The sequence below is a fragment of the Musa acuminata genome, chromosome BXJ2-7, assembly GCF_036884655.1.
Source record: "Musa acuminata AAA Group cultivar baxijiao chromosome BXJ2-7, Cavendish_Baxijiao_AAA, whole genome shotgun sequence".
Taxonomy (NCBI): domain Eukaryota; kingdom Viridiplantae; phylum Streptophyta; class Magnoliopsida; order Zingiberales; family Musaceae; genus Musa; species Musa acuminata.
Genome location: NC_088344.1, coordinates 7,377,501 through 7,405,145, shown reverse-complemented (window position 1 = coordinate 7,405,145; position 27,645 = coordinate 7,377,501). Strand labels below are relative to the sequence as shown.

Sequence of the window (27,645 nt, the reverse complement as noted above, 5' to 3'; positions counted from 1 at the left end):
CTCTCTCTCTCTCTGCTTTCACCAAAAGAGCAAGTAAAAGAGATATCTTTCTTCCTTTCCTCTCCGCAGTGGATGAGAATTAATGGGCACAAGTTGTCCCATTAGGCAATCTTGTGACGGAAGTAGCTGGTGATCATGATGACAGAGCCGTGGGAGGAGGTAAGGAAGAAGAAAGGGCCACATAGACCCATTAGTAGTACCTCTCACTCTCTCGAGCTGAAGGGAGTCCTAATGGCTTGATGAAACCGAGAGTTTTCCCATAGAAAAAACAGTAGAAGAACTTGTACCGAAACAGAGTACTTATGATGGAGGAGGATGTTTGAGTTGGGTTCTGATCTCTCTATAGCTTCTCTAAATCAACTCCTTTCTCTTCTCTGGCAAGGAGTGGAGAGGGGATTATATAGAGCAGCAGCAGAGCCCTCTGTTTGATCTTTTGCACAGGCAGGCCTCCAAGGATGAGGATGTAGACGGTAAAAGACAGGAATATCCCCATGACTGGCTTTCCCCGCTTTAAGTGATTGGTGAAATACATAAAGAGGAAAAATATTTTTTTTCTTCTTAAAATAAAAGCCAAAAATTATTATGTAAAATATTCTGGAAAAACTATTCTGCACAGACAAAAAAAGTTTCCAGTCATATGTTTCCATAATTTGATTCCAGCTTTTTTTTTCCCCAAAAAAATTCTGGAATCAAATTAACCTCTTTCAAAGATGTTCCCAAAAATATTTTGATATGGATTTTAGAGGAAAATTGTACTTATGAAATAAGAAAGAAAACTTGCACAATAAGGAATCTGAACTCATGGACTGTTTAGTATTCTCCCCCAAATAACACTTTTTCCTCGCAAGAACACAAAATAGACAATGTGTTGCAGCAGTAGACGGGAGAAAACAAACTTTATGTACTCTTTTTTTTTTTTATTCTTCTTTTATAAGCTTAACAATAATATAAAGCAAATAGTAGTTGGTTTTCCAACAATGTTAGAAAAGCTCTCCAACCTGCCTTGACCCATTCATCAACTCAATTTCAGGATGACAAGTTAAGCCAATTCAAACATGGTTAGCTGCCATTGCTTCACTGGTCCAAAAAAGACCTATTTCCATTATCTAAAAGAACTTGTGATATGAGCATTCCACTTGCTCAAGTTACCTCAAGAACTCTTCAACCAAAAGCTAAACCAAGAGTAAGAAGCATCTGGTGCACGAATTCTAAAACAAATGTAGTGAAAATTTCTCTTAAAAAAAAATAAGTACACCATCCAGATTATATATATATATATATATATATATATATATATATATATATATATATGTTGAATACTGTTACACCACAAAACTTGCTGCCAGAAGAACAATTTTTGCAAAAGCTCTTAAAATGAAATTTCATCAGAAAGGAAACTAACAATATGAATCCACATCTGTGGCATTTTGTCTGATGTTCTGGATGCTTACAAATCATTATACAGCAGCCGATAGAGTTATTGCAGCGACAATCTGCTGAACAAATCTGCAAAGCAGAACGAGCATGAATACTGAATATGTTGTTCGTCATCCCCAATAAACATCGTTGACATCAAAGGTATCGGAAATTTTGTAATAGGTTTTCCCATGAGTGAGATAACTTGCTTCCCCCTGCTTAAATGAGCAATGGAGTTGGCGAATTGTCAGGGGCATCAAACCGGCCCCTTGATGTTTCTTGGGAGGCTTTAAGCAATGACCTCATCTCCAGAGACCATCTGAGCAACAGCCCAACTTGATGTATGCATGATGTGGTTAGAGGATAAGGAACACCAGAACTCAGATATAGCAAAATGCCATGACTGTCCTAGTCATCTTCCATATTGAAGAACCCTCCGATGCGCTGCCGTCTTTTGTTGAAAATAGTTCTGAAAGACTCATGCTCAGCACGTAGTTTTTCACTAAATCGTCTTTTTGATTCACTCATACTACTGCTCTCAGTTGCTCCCACAGAATCCTGGTCTTCAACCATCGGATTCGAGGCCTGCAAGAAATAAATTTACTTTTCAATCACTCAAGTCACTAAAGGTGAAGGTTTTAACTCCAATGATTGGTTGCATCAAATGCTGCATGAGGCTTTACTTGGAAGTCTTGACCAAAAAATAGGTAAATAATGAAATGAGAAACAGAATATTCATCTTTTTCATAAATGTTTTTAGTAAATCAAACTTCCATTGGGTAAAAGTTACAGAACCTAATTATTTAACAAAAACAGCTTTCCTAGTGCCAAGAAAAATTGTCAGCCTGCAATATGTTTCTAAATGAACATTCAGAAACAAAATTCATGCAGGCCGAAGAACAGAGTTAACCAAAAGAACACCATTTGAATGCTTTTTACATTTTCCTTTTTTCAGCTGACGGATTCTGTTGCATCAGATGAAACCATTGTTCAGCGAATACTAAAAAACAACCACAAGGGTGTAGTTGTCATAGCAATTTTCTCTGTTCACTCTGCCATTGGCAACATAGAGTTGCCAAAAAGAAAACAGAAAATTTAAACCCCATCAAAGAAATGACAATACTTATTTCTTGTAAGACATACAGGAGTGATGAGCATAGCGGATGCCATGTATCATATGCTTTAAAGAACCATTCAGTGAAGCAAACCAAAAGAGGATAGTAAGCCAATACACATCACTCACCAAATTGTAACCTGATCCTGGACCAATGATCAAGGAAATTTGTTTCTTCATAGCACCAATTGAAAATCCACTCTTGTCAGCCTGAAAAATAAAATAATATTAAGTATACCACAACAACTTCATTGTGATTTGGACAGTTTCCAAACAAACACATGAACAAAACCATACAAGAAGTTAAGTTGTTAGAAGATAAGTAAACTAACTTGATGATAAACAGAATATGAAAGATAACATAGTGAAGCTAACATAGCTAACTCTACAGTAGTCGTTTCTCTTCAGCAGATCAACAATATTCATCTCAGGAATGTAGCCTCTCTGTTTACTGACCCAACAGTGTTTTTAAAGCATGAGAAAACACTCGTGTTCATGATAGCAAACCTATGATATAGACATTTCTTGCATAAAAAAATAAAACTCACATGATGCAACCACACACCCTTAATGTAATTGAAAATAGTGCAAAATTAGTATTGTCTCAACAAATTATATTTGTTCCTAATGTTGACAACACAACCATTCTAATCATGTGCATAAAGAACTTAGCATCATTAGTTGATCATTAATTTGCATAATGCACATACAAGCATAATATGCCCAAAAGAAGCAAAAGACCACTGGTTAGGTGAGGTGTGTTAATTTGGCTTACAGAGGAACATCTAAGAAAAGCTCTATGATAACCGAGATATCTTAATCTGACTAGTGATACTGTCCTTGACAAAGCTCAATGGCTTATTGTTTGTTCTTGTATTACAAGCATAATATGAACGGATCATATACAAAATGATTGGTTAAGAAGTAAATCCTTTCACAATAGACATCATCAAACTAGTATATATAAAGCAATTAGCAAAATTAGAAAGTTCGTTGGTCTTTTGTGTTGCAAAATCAACAAATGACATTATTTACCTGATCACCCCAGTGAACAGATTTTCCACTCTTGCTATAAGCTTGAATTAGGCCAGAAAGAGCATTTATATTTCCTCTGACATTTTCTGAGTTTTCAATATCTTCTTCCAAATCCTTTGACCATTTACTGCTCCCTAATTCTTTGATTCTCGTCTGTCCTTCCTCCTCTTCTTCAGAGTCCCATTTTTCTCCAACTTTTGATAAATCTAGGAAAATGAAGGAAAAAGGACACATAAATCATCATTTATACTAGTTCTTGCATGAAGAATAAATGCATATCAAATCTATGCATGTACAAAAATTAGATAAATAAAACAATGGCCATAACTGGAGAAGTTATAAGAAGGCAAATGGCTTCATCAGATTAGTTGCCTAATGACAAACCACTCAAAATTGTCACATTTGAGAAAAAAGTAGAAAAATCCGCATCCTAACTATAATAAAGATTATTAAGGGAATAAGAAAATATTCATATTACAAACTTCTCATTAAAATAGATCACAAGGAAAAAAGACAAACTGGGGAGTTTCCTGATATCACGAAAAATGTCTCAAGATAGCATTTTGCCAAGACTTGAAATGTAGTGTTTTGATCAAGAAATACCCAGCCAAACTGGTTTGTCTTTTAAGTAATTAAACAATTAGCTATGAAGCTGCCAGTTTTCAACATTACAACCTGCCAGAGAATGGAAGTGTATGTCAGCAGGAACAACTAGAAGTCCAGCACTTTAAAATTTCAACATCCAACCGCACGATATTGACTAACCAATCATGCCCTTAGTATACGATAACAACAAAATAACTTGCCAACTATTTGAGGTTGGTCAAATGGACTGGATCCTGACATTAGATTCATTGGGGGCAACACCACTAGTTAAACTGAAATCAGATCTCTTGTTTGCAAATTCTATATAATGTTATTAGTTTTCCTCCACCTCTTCTACTCTACTAATTTGAATTGATTCGCCTCGTAATAAGCACATTTGTTGGTCATAATTCTGAGGTGTTCAAAGTTCATGCTACCTTCAAAAGTTCTAATTCTATCCTCAATCATATTACCTTAATAGTTCATGAATGCAAAATAATATAAGGTTACCTATTCCCATAATCCCACACAATCATTTTGGTAACATCATATGCTGTCTCCATACAATCCAACAAATTTATCTTATAATTTTATTTTTAATCTGAGCAACATACAACCGTCAGACAACACTATAAATGCCTCTAGCCACTTTCACCATCTGATTTTAATTCTTTTAGCAATATCTTCTTCAAACTTCCCTTCATGTTGGTGGACTTCTGAGATTTCTGGTCCATCTATTACAACTACATTTAATCCTCCCTAGATGTTACATAAAATGCACATCATAAATTTGTCTTAGCATAACTTGTTCAAAATTCCCAACTACTACATGCTGTCTCATAGCTCTAGGTTTAATCAGTATCTCAAATCATTTCTCATCAATCAAAATGATGACATCAGCAAACAACATAGATCATGAAAGTTTATCCTGAATATCCCTAATAAGATCATCCATCATAAGCACCAAGGAAGGTTGTTTCTTCAATACCAAACAGAGGAAGAACCAGCGTTCAACCACTAGTTTCATGCAGAAAATTAAAAGTTGGTCCATTATAAGATGATTGAGTCAGTGAACCAATCGAGCAAGGATCAAGGTCCGATCTGTAGGAGTGGATTAGGCTTGACATTTAGGTTTAAGACTCCCTTCCCCTACTCACTTAAGAAAATGAAACAAGAGCACCTTGATAATAGACTCCAGAATGACATTGAGGCTCTCATCAAGAGGATTGGCTCTTAGCACCAAGGAAAAAAAAATGATAATACTTAAAGCACATCCCCATGGCAATAAAAAACTTTTGCAAGATGGAACTATTGTCCTACACCAGTTACTGCTTGTTATACACATCTTTTAGGGCTTATTATACCTTTGTCGGTCACGTTCTCATCCTTATAAAGTATCTAGAAGCAACAAAAGATGCTCAAAAATTAGAAAGGATGACGCAGAGAGTACCTTTATCAGGTACATAATCCACTGATTTTGGTTCAGAAGGCTTAAGGCTTTCCTCATCCTGCAACTTGGTACCATCATCATCACAGTCCGAATCATTGATGTCCATGTCAACCTGAAAAAGGAGGTATTTTTTATTGACACTGACAGGACAAGGATTCCATAAACTGTAAAGTTTAGAATATGTAAGAGATGTTAAATATCAACATCACCTTCCAAGATTTTATATTTCACACACACACACACATATATTATCATCACCAATCTATGTAGTTGTATCACAAATAGGCAAAAATAAGATGAATACAAAGCTTCTTAGATGAAAATGAAACTATCTTGACTTCTCTAGAATGAGAGAAATAAATGTTAGCATGCAATAGGAAGAACCAAAAAATAAAAATCTCATATCAGCTCTGAAAGCATGTGTAATAGCAGAACAAATCTGGGTTGCTCTCATGCGATTCAGAATATCCATAACTGAATTTCTTTCCTGGCAGTTAATGAATTAATAATACAATAAAATCTTAACTATTGTGGATTTCCCATTTCAGAAATCATCACACATTAAAGATGGCAAAACAGAAGATAGGAAGTAAATAACCAGAAAATAATGCTACTAAAGACAGACTTTCATGGCCTGTACATGCTACTGCAAATATGAGATAAAGAGGTGGAATGTGATGGAAAAGAAAGTCATAAGAGGCGGAACATTAGATATGGAAGTGCAAAAATTATAACTCATAATATCGTAAGGATAGGAAAAAAAAATCCCCTCTTCTTGTTCAGTCTTAAAAAATTCCAAAGTAACAATAGTGGAAAACTGGTTTATCAAGAGGACAAAGCTCTTAGTTTGACCAGTTATATTGTCCTAAATGGAGTTCAATAGTGAAAAAAAAAAAACATGTAGCTCCCCTTCAGTAAATCATTGTCACAGATGTGTAAACTCGGCAATTTAAGTTTGGGATGAGGCTTGTACCACTTGATACAAGATTTGTACCAGGCTTACCATCCATTAGGGCTTGGCAATCGACTTGGACCAGGCTGTAAGCTTGCTCAATTTCTTTTTTTTTAATTCTAACAAAAAATTTTGTAAAACCCTAACATCTAGTCTATATCTCGTTTCTGCCCCCATCAGGCCCTACCAATTGTTACTCTATTTCGCCTTCTTCTCAACCTTTCCGACACTGGCACCACCCCTGCCCCCTCCCATCCTCTCCTTCGCAGCAACCTTCCTCTTTAATGTCAGCCTCCCCTCCTCCCTTGCTGCCTCCTACCCTCCTCCATTGTCTGCTCCCTTTCTCTTCTTTTCCTTTCTTCCTCCTCTTCCCCCTTCCCTCCTGTTCTTGTATCACAGTACGTTCCGACATATTGTGTCAGTAGGCCAAAACGAGTTCGACCATGGACGGGCAATGGAGGAGAAAGCCATAGCATTGGGTATTTGGATTTACATAAGAGTTTTCAATTACCATCAAGTAGTGCAAAACTCTACACATGTAAGAACCCATTTCATTTCCTTCTTAACAACAATTGATATTAGCACCAGTGTTGCTTTACCCAGTTGCAATATACAGTGGTTGCTTGGAGTCACACGAGGATCAGCAGATCTATATTCCTATTCGTCGATCATTACATGTACACAACTATCCTTTGCTCTGGACATACTTAAAGAAGTAGAAAACAAATTCCATGTCCATCTCTATATAACTGATTAACATAAGAAAGTGCATCTAGTTTATTAGTTCTATCAATGAACAATAAGCAATATGGATTTTCCTCAACATCTTGTTTTTAATACAAAGGAGCCTTGGTGTCATCATTTCATCAAACATTTGTTTCTAATATAGAAGATTAAAAATACTGGGTAAAAACAAACTAAAAAAAATGAACAAGTTTCATCTGGTAATGATAATCAGTTGAAAATCATATCCTCTTTAACTTGGTATAATTGTGTTTAGTTAACAATTTGAAGAGTTAACCAAACATATTTTTAGTTTCAGGTTTTGTCCGATTCTGATAAAATAAGCTTGATATATGTTAACATTAGTTTAAATACAATCAAACTAATGAAAAATGGTTGAGTTTGGTCGATACAACCTAATTGATAACCCACAGAAGTAGAAAATAAGAGGGGAGAAGTAAAGGAGGAGACGAGAGAATCAAAGATGGACAACAGTGTTCTCATCATTGAATGGTATTACTGCAAATCAACTAAAAATGTCCAATTCAGATCAAGACCGGCCAATCCAAGTCAAGAAACCCTGATCTTGAGATAGATATCCACTATGATCAATTGGAATAGATATCCACTATGATCAATTGGAATAGATATCCACTATGATCAATTGATCTTACTTGTTAATATGTCACATTTCAATTACCATTCAAAAGTCAGCGGATTTGATTATCACTAGTAGCTCATTGTCAGTGCCTGTGGAGTCCCCTAACGACCATGTCTTCCCATTGTCACTTTCACTATTAATGCTACCCAATTATTATGAGGGCAAAAGGTAAAGTCTGTGGGTGACATATATAATAATATAATTATGTATATTATAGATATGTTGAATGAGACCATAACTATATATGTATTCATATACATAACAGATTTTCAAATTTTAATAAAATACATTTTAGTATATTTTATACCTTTCAATGTATTTTTTCTAATATCTCTAAATTTTAATGATTTTAAAATTTTAACCTATTTTCTCAACCATTTCCAATCTCATCAATATGATCAGCCATTCTGGCCATACCCACCATATTTGTTGTCAGCTGATTTTAACTTCAATTCTGGTGTTGCACCAACACTCCATATCATGAGATTCATGACATTAGTTGATAGAATCAAAAAGATATAGTACAACCACAAGTTAAATAACTAAAAACATAAACGGGTCAAACAAATATACATGAATCAGGAACAAAAGTATCAGCCAAGTTCACTACTAACTAATCTCCAAGCATGCTAAAAAAAATTGACTTAAAATAAACGTCCACGTTTCTCATATCATGATGGAAATGTTACACCACATCACCTCTTGAATAGAATGCTCATTCAGATCATCCCCACGGAACAATGACTGCAAGTCAATAAAATTGCATCAAATAGTGAGCTAGGTAATGAAAAATATTTTGCTTGTTATCTAACATAATATGAAGTTATGAACAAGACCTGGATATCAAGTCGCAGGTATAAAAGTGGAGCTTCTTCCCATTTTTCTGCCATCTTTTGTATGTCTTCTTGGGTAAAACCATGCACATTCCTAGCAGCACAACCCTATAATTCCAAATAAAAATCAAAACAAATTAAAAATATATGAAATGTTAATTTTGGATAATTCATTCAAACAATAATTGTCACAGTTACCAATTTCTTTGATTTGAGAATGAGACAATCAAATGCAGTAGAGCAATTTCAACATTCAGAAGCTACATGTTTCATTATAAAGACCAGCTATTTCTGATGTCCCATCGTTTTGTGGCCATACATCTATGGCTGGTTTAGTGAAATTAGTATAAATGCAGGGCTCTACAGAGATGTCGGTAACTAAATGGCACAAATGGAAGGAAAGTCCATGTACAGTAACTTCTAGCCACTATGCATGACGGCATGTTGCTCTCTGACTCTTTCATGGTCACATAGATCAATGACAGACTTAAAAGAAACAAATAGAGAAGGAAAAGGTAAACTTCATGACAAGTTTATTACTGTGGGAAAGAAGATGGAAAGAAATTTCCATATTATTCCTCTCTTAGCCAGATGTCTGCATCGGCATACAATTCCAACCTAAATCCATGCCACTTGTGACATGTTCCTTAGCCATATGATAATAAATGGCAACTGGAATTTTCCATCTATGAACAAGGTCAGATGATGAAAACATAGAAAAAGCTATCTTATCACGAGATGTTTAGTATCTAAAGAAAGAATTAAGAACAATGCAGTAGCCAGATATGTGCATTTGCATACACTTCCAACCTAAATCCAGGCTTGGAATGCATTTGTTATCCAAATAAACAATAAATAAAAACTGGATCTTTGCATCCATGAGTGAAGCCTTGGGTCTAAAAATCTTGTTAACCTATCTGAACAAGATTTCATTCTAAATTGAAATCTTGATCAAATGACATCTGAACAATTTGTTTTCTTCAGCATATAGCCATAAACTTGAAAACAGATATTCTTCATATACAAATTTCCAAGGTATGCAATTTCGAATAATACCGTCCGGTACAGGCGGTACATACCGGTCCGTCAGTTTACCGGTACATGGACCGCCAGTTACCAGATTGTCACGGACTTAGCTAGTTTTCCCTAACTCGTGTGGCACCCTTGCGTGTCCGTCCGCAACCTCCCCGAAGCCTCCCATGGTCCCTTAGGACATACAAAAGAGAAAACGAATTAGAGAAAACGCCTCACTCGGGATCCACAAGCAAACATTTCCAAAAACACTTCATAGACAATGCAAATTACAAACAAACTTTACAAGCTCTGAACGGTTGCATAACAAAGGGTCAAAATAGTCCACTATAGACTGAATATCTTTCACAAGTGTCCACATGACACAACCTTTATTTACAAGCCTAAGAATGCCACCAAACCCAACTAAAATGAGGCTTTTAAGCCTTCGACCATCCCTCTACATATTGTGCAAAGCATGAACAAAACAAAAGACACGAACATACATAAGTATTACATCAAACATCCTGTTTAGAACTTTGTCCGTGACATTCTCCCCCACTTATTCCTTCGACGTCCTCGTCGAAGCGTACACTGCAACTCATCGCCTTTGCTGAGTCTTCAATCTTTTGCTCCAGCTGCAATGCGCCTCTTAGCTCCCAGCTGCTGTTGTTGAGTAGTCAAACTTTTGATCTGCTATGTTGTTTCAACTCGCCAATGACTTTGACTCTAATGTGGGGTTGGCTGAGTTGTGTTGACCCTTGTTGATTCCTGCAGATCCTCCAGATGAAGGAAAAGACCATCCTTACTATGCGTCAGTCTCTCAAATGTCTCATGCTGCTTGAACTGAGTGGATGCTTGTTGGAGCTTTAACGAGCATCGCCTCGCAAACTTTCGAAGTTTTGGATCCTTCCTCAACAAAATGTCCATCAACTCTTCTTTCATTTAGTTGTCACTTCCAAGTAGATTAGCATCACTTCCACTATCGATTGACATTCTGTTGGGAAACGAAGCGGATAATCTACTCTCAGTAGCATTGATCACCATTGGTGAGGATTTGACAACTATTGTCTTTCATTATCTTCGAATGGTCTTTGAACCTATGCAGCGTTCCTCTGCTGGATAGATAAGAGATTAGGGTACTCGGTTTTGCCCATTCTTTTAAGAGTTGAGAAGGCAATGGTTACTTGAGTTTACCCGCCTCCTCAAGGGTTGTACTCCATGCATCGAGCTGGTTATTGGCCTTCACCTGCTCTTTGCTCACACTTCTGAAGTACTCGAAGTGTTTGCACTCTTTACATTGAGTTAGCTACTGTGATTCATCTTCTCAACGTTATCGAACTTCTGGAATGCAAGAAGTTTTCACCCCAACTTGGAGTAAGTCTCTAATAGTTTTGGTCGCCTCTGGGATTGTACCGTCTTCTCCATCAACCCGGCCGCCTACTCCACTGAGTAGCAAAGGTACAACACCACGTACTGCCTGCTTCGTTCCTTGGTCGTGCACTCTTGCATAACCCGAAGTCCTTCACTTTCGGCTATCTTGATGAGAAGCTCGTTGACACCGGTCTTACGAAGTTTCTTAGCCTCTGCCCTTCAGCCTTGTCTCGGTACTTGGAGTTTGCCTCTGTATGCTCCACCTCCTCGGCCCCTTTCACGATCAAGCGCTCTACCTCCATGAGAGCAAGGGATCAATGACTTTCACGGAAGTCCTGCCTCTGCGGTACCTTTGCGCCGTCATGCCCATGACCCTACTATAGACCGAATATCTCTCACAAGTGTCCACATGACACAACCTTTATTTACAAGCTTAAGAAGGCCATCAAACCCAACTAAAATGAGGCTTTTAAGCCTTCGACCGTCCCTCTACATATTGTGCAAAGCATGAACAAACCAAAAGACACAGACATACATAAGTATTACATCAAAATCCTGTTTAGAACTTTATCCATGACAGTATGGAACAATATATATATATATATATATATATATATATATATATATATATATATATATATATATATATATATATAATATTTTTCAACGACGTCGCCCAGCGTAGGAGAAGGAAAAGGCGACGTCGCCTTTTATAAACAAATATATATATATATATATATATATATTTATTAATTTATATATATATAAACGAGACAACGTCGCTGCACCTTGGAGAAGAGAGAGGCGACGTCGTCGAATTATATATTTATACACACAAACACACCGAGCGGTGTACCGAACAGTATACAGCTCGGTATACAGTTTGGTACCGTATCGAGCGAACGTCGAAACCCCGGTACGATACGAAATTGCATACCTTGCAAATTTCAATGTCCAGAAAAGTTATCTAGTACTAAAGTAGTAAATTTGTTAGCCAAGAAACCTAAGAACACATGCAAATATCCCAAAAAACCCAATAGTTAACCTGTTCAAAATTGTTTGAAATAGACGACAGTAAAGTCTTTTAAGCATGAGTCAAGCTTCAATTTGCAAGGACTATCAAAATCTCACCGTTGGATCTTTATATGGAGCTTCCAGCAAGTATACCTCATAGCCCGATCTCTGCTCAAGAAATATGACAATCATGAGAAGCATGATCATAACAAGGCAATCTTCACTTATTAATACACAATTCTAAATTCAAATAGTCAATAATTTACGTCAAAAGAACTTCAGTGAACACTTATTGTTTCCATAAATAGCCTTCATCTAAGTCAACCAATATTTCTTCATTACACTATAAAAAATTACAGTCAGTTCACTGCTATTCGGCACTTGACACAGTTCACAATGAAACAACAAAAAGGAAGAATATGCAAAAAATGTATTAAAGCATATAGAAGCAGCAGAAGCAAAGAAATTCAGCCACTTGTAATAGATGTGGCATTCATCAGTTTCCAACTTAAAGAAAAACCCTTGTTAGTAATTATCCAAAAGAAAAAAAAAACATAAACTGAACTATTAAAGATATTGCAAGATAGATGTACAAATACAGTTCAAAAACACATTATGTCCCTTTAATACCAGTAGAGAGAAACCTTAACAAGGACGATCTTCAAATTAAATTTAAATTTCTCTTACAGAGAACACACTAGGTTTGATAAAGAAATTATGATTTCAATAATAAAAGATAGTGAATTTAATAAGTATATAATGGCTAAGTCAAAAGTGGATTTAACAGGCAAGTTTGGCCCTAACAAAGATATAATCAGCATTTTGTTTGACTTGAACATTACAAATACCTATAATAGTAGCAACCTCCTAGGAAAGGACTAACCATTTACAGTCTTAAAAAGTATCAAAAGTTTTCGAAGTTGGAACCCGACCTATCATCAAAACATTCTCAAAGATACATGATATGTACTATTTGTACGCTTTACCTTATTTACCCTCCAGAAATCACTCCTTGTTTGCAAGATTCTCAACAGCATTATCCTCTTTTCTTGTAATAAATTCAATAGTCTTTAAGTTAAAAAATAGGATACCAATTTATCCAAGAATTAGATGCTTTGAAAGCAAAACAGAGAACAAAATAATTGCATGTGACAAGACACTGTTCTCTCCACACCATTCAATTATTTATAAACAAAAAGCTCAATACTGAACGACTTAACAGTTAAATAGGGCCAGCACAAAGATCAAGCTGACTAAAGCTTCCCAGCATGGATTCCATAATTGAACAGGACCAATAGCTTTAATATCTAGTTATGTTAGCTGAGTCTAACCTTCGAATGACAGGGTATATCAGACAAAATCAAACTAATGGCTTATACTGATGAAGTGATCACAACAATTTAGACATAGAAACAGGTCATTATAAAAGAAAAACTTCTATTAGAAAGAAACCCTGATCAGAAGGCAAGCCAAAAGATATCACAATTATTTGTCTCCACTTAACTTTCAGGTAAACCACATAAGAGATATCTTTTGGCAGAAGTCAGTAGTATGGTTAATAAATTTGCTGTACCCCCTGGGTACAACATTCTAAGTTGTTTGATCCAGAGTACGAGTCTTTTGCATCCAGGATCATGGTTGTATGTGATCTGGTTCACAAAGGGATCCAACTGAAACATGCAAAAGAAATAAAAATCTCATTCTCAATCTCAACAGAAGAAGAAAAAGGAGAAAGAGGGGGAGCAAGACACGGGGAGGAAGAGGAGCACGCTTGATTGCTGCAAACAGCCCCTCACCCATGCAATATCCATTGCTCACTGTCACCATCGGAGATCATTTTCAACTGATTGTAGGCCAAGAGAGAGATAAAGATAGAGACAATAGATGGATAGAGAGCAAGAGAGGTAGAACTTGCATGAGTCTGTGAATTGAATCCTGTAACCAATTATAAAATTCTGCGACTTACAGGATTTGGGTTCTTTCTTTCATAAAACCACAAATTAGGTTTAAATAGAAAATTAATTGAAAAAAATTAAATAGAAAGAGAAGAGAATAAGAGAAGTATAGAAAGAAAAAAAAATGTAGAAAAGAAAATGGAATGAAAAAAAAAGATAAATTATAAGAAAAGACAAATTCTTTGTGAACATACTCTTTAAATATTTTTTTCATTTTTTAATGGTAATAAAAATAGCAGCCCAAACACCTCATGACCCAAAATAGAGAACCAAGTAAGATTACCCTTCCTACACTCCATGCATATCAAACTCATACCCACATCATGCACCAATTTTGAACGACAACCCCAACAAAAAATCGATTCACTAAGATGGATAACATGTAAACAAAGATTGCAACACAAACATGACTATGACAAATGAAGATGAACAATACATTCAAAACTTATCCACATAATTGACATTCATCAGAATTTACTGTTTTTCTAAAGGAAATATAACAGGCATTTACAACATGTGCAATCAAATAAATTGCGTCAAGCACAAATATGCAAATTGAAATAATAAAAAATGTCTTACCATTACAACAAAAATTTATGATCAAAATGGTATAGAATTTTATGTCACATTTACCCGTGGATAGTGTCATTGTAGGTTTTTCTCTTTTTCTACCCATTTTTCAAATTGGAGAACCATTAGGGTCTAAAACCAATAAGCTTAGCCTCATTTTTGTAAATGACAATTTCTAATAATTTCACACTTGCAGTCCATTTAAAGATATGACAACCTGGTTGTTTGAATAATGGTTCAGAAATTGATGGAAATCTAAAGATAAAAGCAGACTGAAATAACAGAAATGGGGAAACCAAAAGCGAAAGAACTGCTGCAAGCAGAACATGATATGTTCAGTAGCAGTTTACTGACTCCAGTAAAAGTAGCCTTACATATTCACTTCAAGAGCCCAGATTCAGCTTATTACCAACTATTGTCACAACAACATCAGTCCCTAACAGCCAAGTATGTTACATGCTTTAACCTAGTGAACTACAATAACAGCCTTCTAACTGGCTTCCAACCTCCACTAGAATAAACAGCAATACAGTTCAGCACATAAAAATATGCTAAATGACAAGGTCAGCAAAACAGAGGAGCAATTTAGTGGAAGTTCTCATATCTGCAAGTTAAATATGAAGCAAAAAATTTTTCATACTGGACCCTTTGATTCTAGATTTGCATGAAGCCTATGGGCTTTAGCAACCTAAGAGATACTACATACTCCAGAATAAAATTTTGAATATTTGAAGGATAAAAAACAAACTGGATTTTACTTTAATTCTATTCAGCTTTTAATGTTTAAGCAGACAAGGAATTCCATGGATCCTCAGTTCTCCCCGCTCTGAATCCTGGAAGGAGGTGGCCAACCACAGATGCTGCTCAAAGTCATGGGCCTGAGAGTCCATAAGGGGACTGACTAAGGCGCCATTGCCATAGCACCACTACACTGTGATTGAAAGTGTGAGGCAGCCTGGCCAAATTCCTCAATGTTATTATGGGGCAGAACCAGGTACCAATAGAGAGGCAAGCTGCAAAAGGGCACTGATACAGGAAATGATGCCTTAGGTGGTCATATATGAAAGAGCTTTTGGGTAGACAGTGATGAAGGAAGTGAGCCAGTCAGCCAGTTGCAGGCACCAGATTTGGTGGTGAGACAGGATGCGTGAGAGAAAAGAAGGAAGAGAATGTTTTTATCCAAGAGAATACTGAAAACAAAAATTCCAGTGTTCCTTTTTTTATACCCTGGCACTTGTTAAATATTCCAGTGTTCTTAAAATCCTAGTTACCTGAACTTTCCTGAATGGTATGCTGGAAAAAATTTGCATCTACAGTAAAATTACCATGGTAACTTCAAATACACCAAAATTAACCTATTGTGAAACAAGGCCTAAATGGCTAATCAGGAACATAGGATTTTCTACAAAATAGATGAGTAGCTGATCAAGAAGAATACATTTCCTTTCTTATTCATGTTTATTTTTCCTGTCTTAACCTGAAACATTAACCTGTAAAGTACCTGGAATAGAACAAGGATTTCTAGGTGTGCCACCAGCATACTGTTTTTAGCATGCTGGCAGCAGAAAATGAAGAATGGTAAACAATGAAAAACAATAGTGACAAAAGAGAGAACAAAACAGACTAGCTTCTCAGTGTGTATGCAGACATATATATACACATGTACCAGTTAGAGCAAAGAGAATGATAAAGATAGCATGAAGGATGCTCCATTCCAAAAATTTCAAGAAATCCCAATATTTTGGTATATAATAATATATATAATTAGATACTGTTGCAGATGAATATCTCAGACATTACTGATACTCAAGGTTAACCTTATAATTACATAGCATGTTCTCAACAAACTCTCAAACAATACAAAAAGAACTCAAAGATAAATACTCGTAAAGAATGCAAAGAAAGAGATTATACCTTAGCAACTGCCCAAAATTGAGCAAAATCAGCTACCCGCAGATTGCGGTCATCCACTAAAACGAGGCAAACATACCAGCAACAAATGGAGTCAGTTGCCGAACAATGCTGCATTAGTCATTAGTGAAAACTGAAGGCAGCGCAGAATGCTTAAGCACTGCAACCACCATTTCATCTAGTACCAAACAAATATATCTTGATGTGTCCAACAGTAGCCCTAATATATTGGGACAATCAGGTCAACCATTCTCACATAGGATTGCTCAGTTTTTTCAATATTCAGGGGCAACAAACAGCATAACGTGAAGTGTCAAAAAATAGGTAAAGCTACCACCATGGTTGAAATTAAAATAGGAAAAAAATGCATGGAACCAAACCTTTGAACATTGATAGCAAAGCACCGAATAAGCATTACATATGGTAATTAAATGCTGACAAGCAAGCGATAAAGAATAAAGCTTCAAAATAATATAAATCCTTCAGATTTCAAGAATAAAAAAAGCAGCATTCCAAATGTCACAGCATACCAATTATAAATGTGAATATTCCTTCTTCAAGAGTCTTCTTAAATGCTTTCAACATGCTCGACCGATATGCCTACCAAATAGAAAAACACTTTAGCTTCCAATGGTTAAACTGATAAAAAAAACTACATTATACGGTTAAGAGTCAAATGGTCCAAAGTCCTTTATAAGTTCAAGCAAAGGAAAATGATCTAACATGAAAGATTAAAGTACTAAAACATGTACAATAATTCAGAACAAAGTTATGATATTTAAGAATGAGACTGACAGTCCAGTTGGGGTTAATGTCAACAGCATATCTGTCTAAAAATCTCATTACTCGAGAAGTTGATATAAATGAGAAACCTCACTGTTTCACAATGTAAATTAATTAATCCATAAATAAATAAAAAAACAATTTAAGACGTGAACATTGAAGACTTACAAGCATGACCATTTACAAGGCTACTAGTGATGAAGACTCACGGTTTTATCAGAAATATAAATTTATTTAGAATAATCTATCATATACATGAATACTCTGCTGAAAAAAATTTAAATGTGTACTGCAGTTTATAATGATCGACCCTTACTGTGCACACCAAGGTTAGCCGTGTGGTGTCCATAAGAAAATGACTTTTGGGTGTGAAGGCTGTCAGATCCTGTTACGGTAGGAAAAGAACTTGGGTAATTATCTCTCAAGTCAAATCCTAATCTAATCCAACCTTTTAACTGAATAGGATGGGACTAATACTCTTCCGTTACTAGTACACACAAAACTCTTTGTTCAAGAACATTTCTTTCTTTATCCCTTACAGAATCAAGCCAGTGATTGCCTTGTCTATCTGGAGTTGCTTTCATGTCCTTCAAGGCATAAGAAGCCCTCTCAGTTCCAATTTTCTAAAGAAAACTGAACCACGTATTGATCAACTTGGGTCAAGGTCCATATAAACTTCGAAATAATCTATGCCAACGATTTCAATAGGTGCTCGGGTGCTCGCCTAGGCGCTCGGGCAAGGCGAGGCGAGGCCCGAGCACCTCGCTTCATTTTCAGGCGGCGCGCTTCAAAGAGGCATCGCTTAGGTGCTCGCCCGAGCCTAGGCACCGGGCGCTTCGAGCGAGTGCCCGAGTTAAACCAGGCGATTGAACCAGAGTTTTAGGTCTGGTTCGGTCTCCGATGCTTTAGTTGGTTCAATCGAACCAACCAAAATATCGATATCAGCCCTAACCTTGCTTGTTGCTCCCGTTGTCGCTGCCACTGTCGTCACTCCCACTACCACTGTCACTGTCGTCGCTCACCGCTCCTGCTGCTTGCTGCTACCACTGCTCTCAGTCAGCACCCTCAGTTTTCCTTTACACTCTTCTCACTTCGATAATATACTGTTAACAATATAGTACTAACTGTATACTAGTAATAGTATTTTTATTTATTAGATTAATAATATATTATTTTGATTTTAACACTATTAATTTTTATTTATTTGAAATTATTGTTATGTTTCAAGATAAATGGCAAGTGTACAGAGCAACTCAATAGATTCTTCAATAACATCAAAAAAAGATCATGCATGAAAGTATAATTATCTAAAGGATCCGAAAGATCATAATGCAGTGACTTGCATGTTCTATGATAAAACTACTATATGTGATATTTTTCATGCAAAACAACATCTAAAATTTCAAGAATGCAGGAGTTTACAAAAAGTGTCCACCTAAGATAAAAGAAGAGTTGTTGAGTTATATGAAAGAAAAGAAGATGCAAAAGAATGAATCTTATAGAAATTTACCATAAGGTAATGTTGAACATCTCAGGGATGAAGAAGAAGATTATTCTATGAGTATTAACCCAAGTGAGAAAAAAATATACGACAAAAAAGGAAAAAAAAATTATGAATACTAAGAATGGTAAAAAAGGACCAATGGATCTATATATGTTTCAAGGATCACAAAAGCAATAAGGTCAAACAGGAGGCTCAAAATTTAGACAGACAAACATAAGTGATGCTTGTAATAAAGAAATAAGAGGAAGAACAATTCAACACATTGCTCGCTTCTTCAATCAGGTTAGTCTTCCCCTTAGTACAATTCGTTTATGCAGTTTTAAAGAAATGATTGAAGCTATTGAAAGATATGGTGCGGATTAAAACCTCCAAGTTATTATGAGATGTGAGTTCCATTATTGCAAAAAGAGTTGAATTATACAAATAACTTACTAAAGGGTCATAAAGAATCATAGGCAACACATGGTTGCTCTATTATGTCAGAGGCTTAGACTGACAGGAGACGTAGGAGTATAATTAATTTTATGATTAACTGTTCTTTAGGGACTATGTTTGTGAAGTCAATAGATGCTTCATCTTTTATAAAATCTAAAACCAAGATATATGATTTACTTGACAAGTTCGTAGAAGAAATTGGAAAACAAAATATCATTCAAATCATAACCAACAATGGAAGCAACTATGTAGTAGCTGGTAATATTAATCTTTTAAATTTTTAATTATTTTATCTTCAATTAAATGTGTTAAACTCTTAAGTCTTATCATTTTTGTTATCCTTTGTCTCGGGTAAATTGCTTGAAACAAAAAGACAACACTTATATTGGACTCCATGTACGACATATTGTATTGATTTCTTTATAATCATATTGGGGCTTTGAATATGATGAGAGAATTCACACGTAACAAAGAATTAGTGAGATATGATGTCACCCGATTTACTATTTCATTCTTGACATTACAGAGCGTGCATCGTCAAAAACATAATTTGATAAACATGTTTACCTTTGAGAAATGAGGGACAAGCAAATGGGCAAAAGAAGCAAAAGGCAAGAGGCTACTGTTATCATCTTAATGTCATTCTTTTGGAATCATGCAGTTTATATATTAAAAGTAAAGGGCCCTCTTGTTCAAGTCCTTCAATTGGTGGATAATAAAAATAAATCTGCAATGAGATATATTTATAAGGCTATGGATAGAGCAAAGGAGACGATTAAAAAGTCTTTTAATGAAAATGAAGAAAAATATTAAAAAAAATTTATAATCATTGATGAAAGATGCAATTATCAACTTTATCGTCCCTTACATACAGTATGATATTATTTGAACCCTGAATTCTTTTATAAGATTAAATCTGTTGGGTTTGATGCAGATGTTTTGGATGGGTTATATCAGTGCGTTGCAAGATTAATTCCAAGCCTTAAGGTACAAGATAAGATTAGTCATGAATTATCTCTATAAAAAAATGCTGAAAGTCTTTTTAGAATTCCAATTGCAGTCGATCAAGGACAACTACGTCTCCAGGTATTAATAATTTGATATAATTAATTTCAACTATAGTATGTTATTATGTTATTGCTAATAATAACATAAATTTTACAACTGAATAGTGGATAGGGACTTTTTGAAAATTTCACCCCGAACTTATAGTAATTTACTATCAAAATACTTAGTTTGACATGTAATGCTTCGAATTGTGAGTGAAACTATTAATATAATTAATAAATATAATTATTTAAATAAAAATATGTTATTAAATTAAAAAAAATAGGGTATAAAATCACAATAAATAAATAAATCATAATAATATTTTTTATTTTTAAATAAAAAATATATTATTAAATAAATAAAAATTAATAGTATTAAAATTAAAATAATATATTATTAATCTAATAAATAAAAATACTATTATTAGTATACAGTTAGCAGTATACAGTTAATATACTATTAACAGTATAGTGAGATGAGTGTGAGAAAACCGAGGCTGCTGAGGCAACGACAACGGTAGCAGGCGACAGTCGTAGCTAGAGCGGGAGCGGCAAGTGATGGCGACAGCGAGAGCAACAACGACAGCAACGACGAGCATCGATTGTGGCAGCGGCGACCAGTCCGCGAGCAACGATTGTGGCAGCGGCGAGTTCCGACAGTAGCGGCGAGCAGCGACAATGGCAGCGGCAACAGAGAGTAGCGACAATGAAGAAGAAATCTCGACGGTAAAATCACTGAGTGTTAGGGTTGGGGAAGTCAGGGAAATCACGAGTGGGAGCCTAATATCGATGATTTAGTTGGTTCGATTGAACCAACTAAAGCATCGGAGACCAACAAGACCTAAAAATCTGGTTCGATCACCTGGTTTAACCTAGGTGCTCGCCCGAAGCGCCCGACGCTTGGGCTGGGTGCTCGCCTCTTTGAAGCAAGGCACCTGGACATGAAACAAGGCGCTCGGGCCTTGCCTCGCATCGCCCGAGTGGCAAGAGCTTCAAGTGCTGGAGAATTACAAACATATACAAGACAAATGACAAAGAAAAAAATGAGTGCAAAAGCATCAAGCGAGGAAGGACAAGAGGAAAAGGACGAATTCAATAAAGATGATTTGTGTGAAAATGACAATAATATTGATTATGATGAATAGCTTTGATGTAAAATTTTATTGATTTTCTTAATTTAATATCATATTTTAATTTAAATAATTATATTTATAATTATATTATATATTTTTATATTTTAGTGCCTCGCTTCGCTCGAGCGAACGCCTAACGCCTCGGGCGGTTTTGGACCTCGACGCTTTTTTGCGCCTAGCGTTTTTTAAATCACTAATCTGTACTAGTATGATACTGGTATGAATATGCACGCACAACTATTATTCCATTAACAAATTAAATGATATCCAATATCTGGCATAGCAATCCATCATTTGTTATAGAAAGCAATTTCCAAATTTTCCATAATGATAATGAATGTCCCTTATCCTCTAAAGCTTTACTCAAATGAACATATTACTATATCATTCAGCACACATTCCATAACACATTCATTTTATGTAGAATCAAGATGTGTATATTAAGATACATACAATCAAGGATTGAAATTTTGTACTATAAAGGAGTTTCGAGATTCGTTCGATACGGTACGGTATACCGAGCGGTATTTTCGATATACCGTTCGGTATATATATATATATATATATATATATATATATATATATATATATATATATATATAAGTAAAAAAAATTATTTTTTGCGACGTCGCAGAAAAACGATTTCTATGACGTCACCTCTCTTCTCTCCACACGAGGCGATGTCGCCTTCATATATATATATATATATATATTAAAAACCATTTCTTCTCCCCACGACATCGCATCTCTTCTCCCCACAACACCAAGGATTCTTCTCCCCGCACGGATGAAGAGAAGTCGCCACATATGAGGAGGGAGAGCGACGCCGACTCTAAGTTCTCCTCTTCTTTCTTCTCCCTCTATCACCGCCTGAGGCGGAAATAGCCCCAATCGATGGTACAGCCCAGTAGCGGGTGGTCCGTGTATCGATCTGCTAGCGGATCGGTATGTACCGCCCGGTATATACCTCCCGGTACGGGCGGTATCATTCGAAATTAAAAACCTTACATACAATTGTCTACATGTACATCACACGTCATCAAAAACATTATGAGTTGACATACATGCATAAATATAATAACAGGATACTATTTTAAAATTTCAGACTTAACATAATTCCATGACTTCCTTTAGTTCAAAGAATGTGCACTAGAAAGATATCAACATAAACAGTTTCTAAAGTCTAAACTACTAACACACACCTCCAAATGAGACACCAATGATGGAGACAGATGAATCAAGTTGGTAAAATTGAAAGGGACTACTTTTACTCTCCATAATCTTTCATCAAGTTAGATAAAGATGGCCTACCTTTATTATGATACTTTAACATTCTCATTTTATTGTAATATTACAGATAAAGTTCTAGATACAACAATACTAGCAAGCCAAACAACTCAAAAGAAAGGGATGAAATTAAGCCATATTACTTTATAGAATATGTCATCATAGCCAAGGATTCATAGTGATAGAACTAGAGCAAACAAAAATATAAAAAATAATTGCATCACCTCCTCCATTTCAGGCTCATAACAATATTCAACCACTTTCTTAGTAGTCTGTTTCTTTACTCTGGATGAACTAGAGGACTTAGAACCTTCATTGTCATCAACTTTCTAATGAGAAATAACAAAACATCAATTAGTAATTCACATTTAATGATGGCTATTAAGAGTAAATAATTAATGGTCCAAGATCAACTGGAAGTAACCTTTTCAACTTCGATCATGAAATAGTCATCCATTGCATGAATTCTTGGAGCATTTCCACCATTTTCAATCTCAAGATCACGCAACGTTTTTGCCAAATAGCTTTTTCCACTACCTGGGACAACAGAACAACGAGACCAAGCAACTGAATAGCAATCAGCAGGAACATTTCAATAGAAAAAGACATCAAATTATAAACAAGAGAACAATATCCAAACATCTTGATCAAACTTTATGAATTGCCAAATATAGTCCTATTTTAATAATGCACCAATGCCTCAATCTTTTTTGTGACAATTTTGAAGGAAGAGAGCTACAGAAAGCAATTATAAAAAAGGGAGACCAGTAGTTATCGGTCTGATGACCAACTGATACATGGATCAAGCACTTTCACCGAGTCTGATTTGAAACAGTGCTTCCAGCTAGCTCAGCGAACCTTTTTGAACTCACTGGATGGTAAGATTACTGGTATTAAGTTGTACCGGGCGGTAAGCCTACCACACTCTCAGTATCAATAGATACATTTCTATTTTTTATTTAAAGCCAACCTACCACCTCCCTCTTTCTCTCTCTTACTCTGCCTCTGCTTCTTTTTCCTTCTCATCTGCATCACCAGATCTTTCGCTCCTCCCAGATGCCATTGCAACTCCACTCCCGACACATATCACTCACTCTCTCTCTCTCTCTCGCTCTCTCTCGCTCTCTCTCTCTACTTATACTAGTTTGGTTGGTACTGAACCAGACATATGGTACACTATATGGTATTGGTATTCAACAGAAAATGGTACCCGATCAAGATTTATATTCATAATTCTAGGGTACATAAGCTAATACAATACTTCTATATCGGATATATTGATGGAACATAATGGAGGTTTGGACTAATAGCCCAAATTCCTCATAGGACAAATGACATGATATTCGATGATCAATCATGAAAGGCAGGTACCGATGCAAAATTTTCAAGCATTCACAAAATTTTATAAAGCATTTAACATTATTACTAAGATGATGCAACTTTTTAGCCATCATGAAAGGTACTAACATGAAAGTGTTCTAATATATGAAAAAACAAGGTTAGAATTTAAGAAAGAAAAGAAACCTGGAAGTCCACGAAGGATGACAACAATATGATCAGGACGAGATGCACGATGTGGTTGCTTAAGCAAGTCACAAACATCAACAATAGTTGATTTAATGTTAAAAGGCCGATTCGCTGAAACATTTGGTACTGCTTCTGGATACTGCTTTAATGGTGCTTGTTGGATGGGATGCAAATCCTGCATCATCATTGTTCATGAACTCAAACATCTAAAATTGTTAATCAACAACATATATCACACAGGGCTACATAGCAAATGTTTATAAAAGGAAAAAAAAACAGATGTACAGACTACAGACAAATAGATATCATCAGCTATATGAAAAATAAACAAGCTCTGGCATAACTACAGCCCTAAATTAACAAAAGAACATCATAACATAAGAAAATAATGATATAAGACTAGCAATACTCAGTTGATCAGCCCTAAATTAACAAAACAACATCATGACATAAGTAGTGTTCCCATCATTAGCAATAAACAAAAAAGAAGGGTTATAGTTAGTTATATGAGCCAGGATAAATAAAAATGGTTATTTTAAACCCAAGCAAAATTGCAGCCTAGCTGTTCAGATACACCAAGTTCAACATGCAGAATAGTCCAATAGATAAATGAATAGAAATTGTAAAACACATGTATGGTTCTATTCCAAAACATATCCACAAGGTTGCACCAACTTTCTTATGCCAAGTACACTATATTCATAATGTAATGAAACTGAATGAACTATTTAGGTTAGCAAGAACAGTAGAAGTATGGCAATTGCCAGGCTGAAGAGTTCAAAACATATACAAGATGAAGTTGAAGAAGAAACAAATTGAAGACAAGAAACTTTGAATGAATTGAAAAGCACCTCCGAAACTATCTCAGTAGGATGAGGAGGTTGCTCAGCATAGCCGCTGCCTCGTGGTAAAGCATGAGGGTCCGGGAATATTTGATTAGGTGGAAGGGATGTTGTTCCTGAAGCACTTGCTAGAACAGGAAACAATGTTGGTGGTGGCACACTTGGCACTGAAGATGTCACTGGGATGTGATTTAGAAATGGTTCACGATGTCCAGCTGAAAGAGGTGGTGGTGATACAGAAGGATATAGTCCAGGAGTATGTATTTGACGATGCATTTCCTCTATCATGCCATTACTGTTATTCATTCCAGGCAAGGGTCGCAGACCACCTTGTACAACATGATTCTTTGCACTAGACTGTTCTACCAATGTGTAATTTACTGGTTTTAACAGTCTGTGAATATCATTGGCATCTGGAACTTTAGATTCAGGAGCCTCAGTCCATTGGTTCGTGAGATCAAATATGTTTCCTGTAGGGTCTCCAAATGCTGGATAGGAGCCTTTCAGTTCATTACCAACCGTATCTTGTGCAAGATGATGGCTTCCCTGTTCTGAATATTGTGGCTGCTTTGGCAATGGATAAGGGGAATTCTTAGATGGATGAAGCTCTTGGAAATCATGCTGGTCATACCCATCAAGTTTGCTGCATGATACATAATCTGGTGTACGATATATAACTCGATGACCCATCACAGAAAAGCACTGTTTGTCTTTTACATGGGCTGCATTATATTCTGAACTAGACATAGAACCACCATCCTTGCAGCTGTCATACCGCTGAAAAGAAATGTCAGAGTGAACATTTCCAACCTCTGGGCCCCTGCCAAAATCCTCTCTCTCATAATGCGCATTTCTATACTCACCCAAACGTGAATCATTCGGCCCAACTCTTTCAAAATCCAATCTTTCACGTGACACAAACTGATCATCACCCTGAGAACTCAAAGCTCCTGGAAAATTCCGAGGTTCTTCCAATGGAGTTGGTCGCAAAAACTGGTTCTGGGATCCAAAAGTCGATTCAAAAGGCAAGATTTGACCACTTCTGCCAACAGAACTAATCCTTGGGCCATCAAAGCCATGATCTACCACAACGTCCCTGTACTGATTCTGCGGACCATTAAAGACGAACGTATCTGGTGGAAGCATACCATCACGCACAAATCTATCTGGCAGAAACTCGCCACTAGATCGTGGCGGCCCTTCCACAGGGTTCGGCTTCCCATGATCTCGAATCAAATTAAGCCTACGCTCATTATCAGACGAGGTCCTCCCAGGAGCGAACTCATAACGATCGTGCGACGACGGAGTGTGGAAAGTACCCATGAGCGAGTCTTCAACACGCATCCTCTTATAGGAGGTCTCTCCTCCCAAGAATTCATCTTGGAGAAACCGCTGCGGCGGATGGGTAACAGGACGTAAGGGATTCCTCTCAAAGGGTCGATTCACGCCCCAGGGTTCAGGTGCGTACGGAATCGGTAGCGGCTCCCGGTGATCCCAGGGAGGAGGTTCGTGAGGGAACGGTGGGGCAAGTCCGGGAGGGAAGCGATGGAACTCGTCGGCAGCGGTATGGTAGCGGTCGAAGGCGTGAGTCAGCGGCGGCGGAGGAATCGGGCAGAAAGGGAAGTGAGGAATCGAACAAACGGGGCAGAGGTGACCTTGCGCCGGCCGGAATCGCCATGATTCATCCATGGCGAGCTCGATCTTGGGATCAAATGAAAAGGATTGGGGTATATTAGGGTTTGGAGGAAACCCCACCTAAGTAGCGATCGGCAAATCCTCGATCGAATTGGGCCGAGCCCAACTATTGGGATCCATTGTCGGTCCAAGAGGAGATAGTTAACAGGCTTGTAACAGTCAGTTGTAACTGACGAATTGTGCCGGTTTCTGCAGGGAAACGCTTTAATAACATCTGTTATAATGATTGTAACATATCTGCTTTTTTACTACGACATAACTAATATATCGTAAATCTTTCGACAATTACACCATTTCTGCCTGCACAAAAAACGCCCGTTTCCACCGTTACAAGGCATTTGCCGATATACCGTTACATTTAATATAACGGGACTTCGACACTTTACCTGAGAAGGATTCGACTTTTTCTTCGTGTGGATCCGATTTGTTCGCATCTCGACTCGTCTCCCTTTCCTTGCCGCTGCTGCTGCCCTTATTAGGGTTCTCTCCGAGTAAGAAGAGGGAGGAGCTACCTGGAGCAGAGCGATGGCGATGCACGTGGGGATGGGGCTTTCCAAAGTACTGTTCTTGGTCGGAGCAGGTTTCCCTCTTCCACTCCGATCTTGCGTGCCTCTTCTTCGTCCCGATTCCTTATCTTGAGTGATTTGATCGAGTTGTTATTTTGGAATCCTAGGGTTTACTGGCTCGATCTTGCTGCGCAATGGCAAGTTGTCCGATATGCTGTCGGAGCTTCAGGTTCGACTCTGTTATTTGATCTCGTTCTAGTTGTGGGTTACATGAAAAAAG

At 36.7% G+C, this 27,645-nt stretch overlaps 2 protein-coding genes across 2 annotated transcripts in view; one reads left to right on the top strand and one right to left on the bottom strand.

Annotated features, from left to right (window-relative positions):
• Window positions 1-1,354: 1,354 nt before the first annotated feature.
• LOC135616935 (uncharacterized) lies at window positions 1,355-26,904 on the bottom strand. The gene is made up of 13 exons (XM_065116691.1): window positions 25,174-26,904; window positions 24,320-24,497; window positions 23,220-23,332; window positions 23,020-23,124; window positions 17,135-17,204; window positions 16,608-16,663; window positions 12,286-12,336; window positions 8,773-8,877; window positions 8,636-8,680; window positions 5,601-5,712; window positions 3,566-3,771; window positions 2,660-2,740; window positions 1,355-2,001 (listed from the first exon to the last, which is right to left on the bottom strand). The coding sequence occupies exons 1-13, from the start codon at window positions 26,851-26,853 to the stop codon at window positions 1,825-1,827; spliced, it is 2,979 nt and encodes a 992-aa protein (XP_064972763.1). The 5' UTR covers window positions 26,854-26,904; the 3' UTR covers window positions 1,355-1,824.
• A 365-nt stretch (window positions 26,905-27,269) lies between these two features.
• Window positions 27,270-27,645, top strand: part of LOC135616936 (uncharacterized) — a 9,849-nt gene continuing 9,473 nt past the window's right edge. Inside the window, exons 1-2 of the mRNA XM_065116692.1 lie at window positions 27,270-27,439; window positions 27,533-27,594. Of these exons, the coding sequence (XP_064972764.1) occupies window positions 27,385-27,439; window positions 27,533-27,594 (117 nt within the window). The 5' untranslated portion in view covers window positions 27,270-27,384. The remainder of the gene's footprint in view (window positions 27,440-27,532; window positions 27,595-27,645) is intronic.